Raw genomic sequence first — 9,178 nt, forward strand, 5'->3', positions numbered from 1 at the left:
ACACGCTATGATTCGGGGAGATTTAGTCGCCCAGCAACAAGTTGCCTCTTCTTCGGGTGACTAATCTCCCAGCTATAAATCGAAATCGGCGCACTAGGAAACTTCGGTTGACTTCGGAAAACGAAGAGTGCCATCCTGCCGGCAATTTAGATTATAGCCGGCGGGAAGGTCTTTCGGAGTGATTAGTCACCCGAAGAAGAGGTGATTTGTCACTGGGCGACTAAATCTTCAGAATCTTAGCGTGTGCCCTTACCGTAAGGTGGGGGGGGGTTGCCCTGTTTGAAAGTATGATCGTTTCCCTGCAGCTAGGGACGGTCTGAAGTTTCCTATCTGCAGCTGTCAGAGCAAGTAAAACGAAGGGGGAATTTCACTGCATAGTCAGTTTTATTATAAAAAAAACTGTACATTTTTTAATTCACGTATATTGGAGATAGGTTTCTTTTTCATTAAAAAAGTAAAAATGGGATTTTATTTTTTTGCCTTCACATCTCATTTAAGCCAAGAGCCCAACTCCCACAACACCTTGCATTGTACTTAAGAGGTCTGTTTATCAGCTGGATTCTGCAACTGTAGAAGCCCAACATACTTTTGCCTATAGTTTTAACTACAAAAAAAATGTATGGTTTATTATTCCTTGAGTGAAAAAAGGAGATTGCTCCCTGTTTGGTCTTTGTAAATAATCAAATGTAAATTGATTGTAAATAATTAATTCCAATTATTATGCTCCTTATACAGACCTGCACCAATCACTTATTGCTTTAGGTTGTGTATGTGACTGACTGAGATACAATATTACTCTAAGTAAAATTTCAGCTTTTATCCTTTCAATACTTGAATAAAAAGTTACTTTAACAAATTTCCCTGATTTTACATTTTCCCGGATTTTACATCATTTTTTCATGGTCCCCTAAAAAACTTAAAATGGGAGTTCTACTGTAGATACATAAATAATGATAATAGCTTTAATCATCCTGCTCAGCTCAAGAAATAACAAAACCATAAATTAAAACAATCTGAAAAAAAAAGCTGAAAGAATGTTTGGCACAAGCCCTATTCTTTGAACTCATGTAGAACAAGGGGGTAACAACATTCTAACTACAATCTTCAACAGTTGCCTTGAAGGAAAATAAACCAATTTCAGGGTTAATCAAAAAACTCCTGAATGTACAATTTATGAAGTTCACTTTTGGATGAAATTAAAGGCAAAGAAACAACTATATGAGAAAATAGAAATAAAAAAGCCCAGTGGATATAACATTAGGCAAGTATTCAGCAGCATAGTAAATGTTATCTCAGGTATGGGATCAGTTATCTAGAAACCCATTATCCAGAAAGTTCTGAATTACATGATGGCTGTCTCCCATAGACTTCATTAAAATCAAATAATTCAAATCTTTAAAAGGGATTCCGTTTTTCTTTGTAATTATAAAACAGTACCTTGTACTTGATCCCAACCTAGATATAATTAATTCTTATTGAAGGCAAAATCAGCCTATTCGGTTTATTTAATGTTTAAATATTTTTTTTAGTAGATTTAAGGCACAGAGATCTAAATTAAGGAAAGATCCCTTATCTGGGAAATCCCAGGTCCTGAGCATTCTGGATAATGGGTCCCATACCTGTAGTAATATATGGTGACACTTTAGTATTACTGATGAACCATCTAACGATATACTACAGCATATCAGAGCAGAAGCAGAACCTTAGGAAAAAGTCCAAAAATAGAAACTGCAGTGCTCTTGGCTAATTTTGGACATGGTAAAGATCCTATGGGATCCAATACGCTCACAGAGAAGACTAAAAAGCATATCACCAACTAGAATTCATTATTCTTCTTTATTTATACCTTAGTGAAATACAAGAATGTGTTCACGGTTTTCTGTGAACATCATACATTAGGCCAAAATACTAGAGGCGTATTTATAGAGGCATGTATAAGAATGCATATTTAACCTATGAACTACCAACTAAAAACAAGTTTTGGAGTGCCAACAGCAAAGAGCCTATGTTTTGAAGTTTCAGTCGAACAACATGAAAGGGACGCATGCAGAGTAAAACACAATACTTCTGCCTCTGCTGACAGTTAATGGATTGGCGTAGTAGTTCACCTTACATTTTAAAATTTGAAGTTAACTTTGTTGTACAGCTCTCCAGTATGGTTGCTGGTGCAAATAAGCTCCAACAACCATATAATCATTACAGACAGTTATATGAAAGTCAGAATTCAATCAATCTGGTGGAAATTCTATCTTGCCTGAGCCACAGACACTAACATTTGCCCTGAGTCACAAGAGGTTGGGTATACTCACTTTTGGAGTAGCAGCCTTTTGGAGAGAGCATTACACTCTGGCCACTTGTTTAGCTTCTTGTACATGGCCATACATTTGTTTTCACGACTCTGAAGCTCACTTGTTAACTTTTCTGGGTAGGAAAATAAAAGACAATAGATAAGTCAATTACTTAAAATGGTTGTTCACCTTCCAAACATTTTGTTGGGTTCAATTGTTTTCAGATTGTTGCCCAGAAATAAAGACTTTTTTTAAATTACTTTCCATTATTTATTTTTTACAGTTTTTTTCAAAAGCGAAGTTTAAAGTTTAATGTTTGTGTCTCTGGTGACTCAGGAGCATCTGAACTATTACAATTTGCTACATTTAGTTGATACATTTCAGAATTTGTTGAATATTAGCAACTATTGTATCAATTCTAACAGCCGCTTTTAATGATACTCAGGGATTCTGCTCAACAGGGACAAAGATAAGAAATGTATCAACTAAATGTATCAGTTTAGAACAGTTTAGAGAGTCAGCGACCCCCCCCCCTCCCGGAGCAGCTTTAGGTGGGGACAAATGACACTTTACATTTCAATATTACAAAAACAGTCACACATAAAAAATAAAAGTAATTGGAAAAAGTTGTATCTGAAAACAACTAGGTGTTTTGATTTAACAACTGTTGCAAAACTTTGCTATGTATATACGAACATACAAGCAAGAACACTTGTTTATATATACACAAATATACAATAGTTTATACAGAACAGCAACAGTGTACAATTACATGTGATAACTATTGATGAAACCCTCCTACTTCTGTACAAGCAAGCCAAATTTTAGTTTGTTTTAGGGAGAATATGAGAATGGGAATTCTGATGGTCTTTGTGGCAGAGCAAGAAAACACACCTCCAAGTTTTCCTCTGATCACCTCTAAAGCCTCTTTATGTTTCCCCAAACGTTCCAGAATCATGTAGTACAGCTCCACCTGGAAACAGCCAGACAAAAAATATGATTATGTTATGATAAAAGCAGAGGGTCCTTTAAAAATTATTGTGTGCCACTCTTTACAGCTGTACTATTAAGATAAATTTGCCCATTTAATAGATCACAATTGTTAGCATTTATATAGCTCTAAGAATCACATAAAATCCCTGATAGGGTATTGATCAGGGTAGACACCACTTTCTGACAGCATTTACTTTTTACTGGACACGCACTGCTTGTCTTATAAATAAAGCAGTAAGTGTTGTCTACCTGCACTGACAACATTACCCACCCATCTGCAATCACTCATTAGGTAAACCACATCATTCTGCTTCAGTATGTTTACATAAATGAAAGCATAAAATTAAAAAAGGTTCTACATTATTTTTCTGTGTGATTTTGTGCAGTTTTGCTTATTACCTCAGCTTCTGCTTCAATTTTGTCCTCTTTTACCATTTTCTCTACCATTCTTTCAGCCAATGGCAAAAACATTGTTTTTGAAAGATTCTCATCTTGAGCTGAAATAGACTGGAAAAAAATAGCATTCAAAGAAAACTCAAAATATTACTGCAAGCTCCATCATTTATATGGGCCCCTAAGGGCATCAGAAATATGGTGAAAGGCAGGGTCATTTATAAATCTCATAATTTCTTACCTGCATTATTAGACTCATCACTGACCAGAAATAATATGGGTTTTTGGGAACTATTTTATAAAGTGCCATCCCTGCCTGAAATAAAAAGGAAGCAAAGATTTACATTTGTCATTGTTTAGACAACATTACCCGCTCCCGCCCATAGTCTAAACTCCAAGCTTGTGCAAAATGATGCTGCTGCCAGACTATACAGAGAAGCCACAGCAGATTCAGCATAATAAATATGCCACGCCTTGACATCACTAATACCTTGGATTTTCTGATTCTGTTTGTGCGCTTTACACCATTATATATCTACAAATCTCCTTTTGGCTGACTTGGGGAGGCAAATGAACCCAAGTATTATTTTCAGCCATTTATACATACACATCTTGTTCTATTTTTCTATCATAATAGTAATTTTTGCATCTATTAATCACCACTGTTATTAAGTTAACTATGCCCACTCCGCTCTCACATTGTGCGGAAAGATGAAACTTCCATACTGGAGCCAGTAGGACTGTGCATTGCATTTGATAAATCGCACAATTCTATCTGTGTTTGTAAAAAAAATGATTGCTCACGTGCAGGAGGAGTTGGGGAGGCAATCTTGTTTTTATCCCCCCACCAGGCCCAATTTTTTCCCACCACCCTTTTTTTCAGGGAAGAATACGGTCTGGCCCAACAAATAGATAATGTAGTCTGCGTACCTGCTGCATTTTCTTGTATTCTCCCACTCTGGCATAAGCCATGAACAGATGAGAGTGATATTCTTCACTAGTAGGGATCTTTTTTACAGCTGCCTCATACAGTTTAGTGACCAGTTCAGCTAAAAAATAAAGCAGAACACAGATGAGCAAGTTTGCAGCAATACATGCAAAAGCTTTTTATAAAAGAGCAATTTTAATCTGTTTTGTATGGGATATTTCAACCTAAAGCAGCCCCTGTATTCCATTTAAAGGAACAGTTCAGTGTAAAAAAATAAAACATCTGCAAATAGATAGGCCGTACAAAATAAAAAATGTTTCTATTATAGTTAGTTAGCCAAAAATGTAATCTTATAAAGGCTGGAGTGAACAGATATCTAACAGAACAGAATACAACTTCCTGCTTTTCACCTCTAACTCTGAGTTAGTCAGTGACTTAAGGGGGGCCACGTGGGACATAACAGTGAGTTTGCAATTGATCCTCAGCGAGCAGGTCAGATTCAAAAGCAACAGTTATGACCCATGTGCCCCACTCAAGTAACCGATTGTTTACTGCCTGGCAACCAATCAGTGGAAACCAAGAGAGCTGCAAAGCAGGAGGTAGTGTTTGGCTATCATGTTAGACATCCAGTCACTCCTTTACTTTATACATTAAATTTTTGTCTAATTATATTGAAAACATTGTTTATTTTCCACAGCTTATTTCCCCAGTTTTAATTTTTATACTGAACAATTCCTTTAAAAGTATATTAATACATCCTCACTGGCATCCCACCTCTGTGGTTTACATCAAAACACTGGGCACTGATAAAGCTCAGCATATGTCTTTTGTAACAAAATCTACACATCTTTGATGATTCTTTCCTCACATTTAAAAGCAGCTAAAAACAACATAAAAATGCCAAGGTCCTCTGGGAGATATTTAAGAATACCACGGAATCTTGTCTGATCGCATCCGGAACTCTTATGCTGGCTCTGGAGCGAACAGAAGTGGCAAATCTCGGCAAAGAAATGTGAAACTTTGCATTTCAAGCTGAAATACGCGAGTCTGTTCGCGCCGGAGCAGACACAAGGCTTCCGTACACTAGCAAACAAGAAGACTCGGCTAGTAGTCGGGGGATGAAGTCAGCCTGTGAATTTGAGCAGGCTGATTTCTGCCCTAGCCTTATCTGGTTACCTTCCCATTGCTTATGCGTTTCCTTTTGGTTTTACAAACAGGTAGTATGTATTAGGCTGCAAATCACGAATAGAAAGCTGATAAAATCCATCTGTACAGCAGACAAATCGCTATAATGGTATGTCCTTACGCCGGTGCATTTCCCTGTAGAGGATGGTGAGTGCTTGCAGAGAGTTATCATCAGTGGGCTCTAAGGCTGCTACCTCCTGAGCCAGAACAAACGCTTCCTCCTGCCTCCCAGTCCTTTGTAGTCCAATAGCCTTAAGGACCTGAAAAACAACACTTGGAGATGTATTTTTCTTACAAAGTCACAAAATTCTTTGTTGGTGTGAAATGAATAATTTACAGCAGCATTTACTCAGCCGTGCGAGATCTCTGAATGTATTCATTTTACCTTGGCACAGTGCAGATCTTTGTGCTTTTTGAGAAGTTTTTCAGCCTGCTGGATCGCCATCTTGTTGTTCCCATTGTCCAGATAATCTAAATAAGAGCAAAATTAAAAGCTAAACAACTAGAAGTAAATCAGGGGCCCAGTTAAAAAACACACAAATGAACATCTCCACTTTGCCCACGGTGTACAGGACAGCTCAGACTTACTAAATGCAGCATTGCTTATATTTACATGGAAGCAACGCACGTGTGCACCATGTTTTATTGTCACTACGTTTACTGGGAATTTGAGGCAGGAAAAATAAAAGGCAATTTCCTCATCTCACGTTATTTATTATCATTAAAAATACATCATACGCAGAAGTCTATGGAGACCTGGTCAAGCTAGGAAGCAAAATTCCATCTATCCAGAGGGGACCATGAGAAATTTTTATCCCACTGATTGCCTCCCTAAATAATATAAAGGGTGTGTACTACCATTGTACTATATATTGCAAATAGTGCCATTCACAACTGTATAGGATTCACTACTGTGCAACTGGACCCATACACATTCATGCCTTAATGCAGCAAGAATCCAATTAAAACCACCAGGGAATGCCCCATCACTCACACCAGCTTGCCTCTAAATAAAGACATGAACATAGACCATATGGTGCAACTTGTCACAACGTAGACAAAAGGGGAAAGGCGTCAAACAGTTGCCCTACATGTCTAACTAAACATGATTTTTTTTTTAGGATGGCACGATGTGTTGCCTTAAAATGAATTGCTGTAGTACGATATGAATATATTTTTTTAGGGTTCCGTTTTCTGTGAATCATCTAACTTTTCAACTGTACCTCTCCAGATGGGAATATTCAAAAGTATTAACTGGTTGCTCAGTTTGTTTCCCTAGCAACTAAACAGTGGTATAAATGGCAGCATAAACAACAAATGGGGCAAGGCTTAAAATAAATGTAGTCTCACAATTAGTCCGATTTATACAAAAATCACTTACAATCCCAGAATAGGAGAGGTGGATCAGAAAGGCAACTGAAAAACCACCAGCATGGGTGGGGGGGGGGGGAGGTTTACAGCCTTAGAACATACAGGGGCCATACTGTGTACAACATGTCAGAAGAACAGGGAACCTTACAGTGCTTGCAACAATACAGTAGACTATAAAGTATACAGCATGTGAAGCGGCATACCGGGCCCTGCTGTGTAAGACATCAAGAGCAGGATGGGGGACCCCCAGAATGTATGGTCTGTGTAGAACAACAAACCCAGTTTTGTATGCTCTGCACAGTCAGCAGCATAGGCCACCCTGAAATGCACAGCTATTGTAGCAGCAGCACAGGGTAGTAGCCACGCAAGGAGCACATATGCAGAGCCATGGTAACTGTAGATTCTGGCAATGTCAGAAGGGCTGCTGATGAAGAAGAAAAAGCAGTAGAGGGAACCCCTTTAATGCACCACCATGGGTATTAATAATAAATGCTTATGGGGCTTATCCTTCTAAAAAAAAGAGACCAGTTGCTCTATATAAATATACAGTTATAAGTTCTCCCATGCTAAATCTACAATCACAATTCCCCTCTTCCCCTGCTGCACACGCACAATATACAGACAGGTGAACAAGTGAACAGTGTAGCTTACATGGTACAAAGCAATAAGCCGAAACGTTTGGGATAAAATATTGAGTGTAGCATTATAGCAATGTGATGAGATAGACCCAGATACAAAGCCAGTTATCGGCAGACACGGTACTGGGCACAGCAATAGCGAGGATGGCAGCAGCCTACAAGAACACATACATGTCTATCTGTCCGTCGCAACATACCCTCTAAAGCTGCAGACTATAAGAGGAAGGATATTCCAAAGGAATCCCCATACAAGAATGCAAGTAGAACCTGTATAGAATATAGAGGGGTTCAAACACGACAGAAGCTTCCCCGAACACTAAGTCGCGACATGTTACTGCATTCAACCCTTCCCTCGACTCGAACCCGCACAGGGCTTTCTCCTGCTATCTCCCGGAACCCTCCATTCATCCAATCTACATATCACTCCAGCCGGCGCTCTGGACCAAGGCCTGACCGCAACCATGGCTCTCGCCACCCCCCTGAGCCCCCTATGGAAACGCTCATGCTGTCATCCTCACAGAAGCCCTCAGTGCTCATTTCCCAGAGAAGCCACCGCAACAAAAACTTACCGTAGATGGGTCTAAGCCGCCGATCGTTAGGATCCTGCACATGGCCCCGCGCCGCCATGATGACAAGCTCAGAAGCGAGGTACGCATGCGCGGCAGGAAGCGGACGGCGGCGTTAAAGGGACCCCTAAGCGAAGCAGTAATTGTATCTCCCAGTGACAGAAAGCAGCTGTCATCCGTAGCTTTACAAATGGCAAGTCTGGCAAGATCCTAAAAATGGCTGCCTGACCAAGTCGATAACTAACCATATGCAGCCATCTAGATCTAATAAGAGCTTCCTGACTAAGTGAATAAAATACAGTGTATATCAAGATCTAATAAGGGCTTCCTGACTAAGTGAATAAAATACAGTGTATATCAAGATCTAATAAGAGCTTCCTGACTTAGTGAATAAAATACAGTTCACATCTAGAGCTTCCTGACTAAGGGGCATTTTTTTTAACAGCCATCTATCACTTAGAAAACAAAAGCAAAGATCTGATTGGTTGCTATGGGCAACATCTCCACAAATCTCTCCAGATATTTATCTCCAATGTTAGTAAACATGCCCCTAAAGGTCCCCATCAACGCAAAGATTTCTCTTGCCGAGCGACTGATTTTAGCGAAGTCCGACCAATCCTTCGAAATTATCATGCGGTTTGTGGGATTCGAACAATCATACATCTTACGATTTTTCAGCCGCCATCTGTCAGGAAATTGATCGGCCAGGTTAAAAAATCTTTGTCGGTCCCAGTGCAATCTATCTATGTCTGCAGGGCCAAGCAGGCAGCTACCCTTTGTTTTCCTGGCAAATGGTATTTTTAGTTGATGGGCAAT

The 9,178-nt window shown here is 39.2% G+C and overlaps 1 protein-coding gene across 1 annotated transcript in view; it reads right to left on the reverse strand.

The window, feature by feature from the left end:
- naa25.L (N(alpha)-acetyltransferase 25, NatB auxiliary subunit L homeolog) overlaps window positions 1-8,523 on the reverse strand; it is a 35,392-nt gene extending 26,869 nt beyond the window's left edge. Inside the window, exons 1-8 of the mRNA XM_018263535.2 lie at window positions 8,366-8,523; window positions 6,173-6,258; window positions 5,909-6,047; window positions 4,605-4,723; window positions 3,916-3,990; window positions 3,681-3,788; window positions 3,183-3,261; window positions 2,310-2,421 (exon numbers count right to left, since the gene is read on the reverse strand). Of these exons, the coding sequence (XP_018119024.1) occupies window positions 2,310-2,421; window positions 3,183-3,261; window positions 3,681-3,788; window positions 3,916-3,990; window positions 4,605-4,723; window positions 5,909-6,047; window positions 6,173-6,258; window positions 8,366-8,423 (776 nt within the window). The 5' untranslated portion in view covers window positions 8,424-8,523. The remainder of the gene's footprint in view (window positions 1-2,309; window positions 2,422-3,182; window positions 3,262-3,680; window positions 3,789-3,915; window positions 3,991-4,604; window positions 4,724-5,908; window positions 6,048-6,172; window positions 6,259-8,365) is intronic.
- Between the last annotated feature and the right edge of the window lie 655 nt (window positions 8,524-9,178).

The sequence above is a fragment of the Xenopus laevis genome, chromosome 1L, assembly GCF_017654675.1.
Source record: "Xenopus laevis strain J_2021 chromosome 1L, Xenopus_laevis_v10.1, whole genome shotgun sequence".
Classification (NCBI taxonomy): domain Eukaryota; kingdom Metazoa; phylum Chordata; class Amphibia; order Anura; family Pipidae; genus Xenopus; species Xenopus laevis.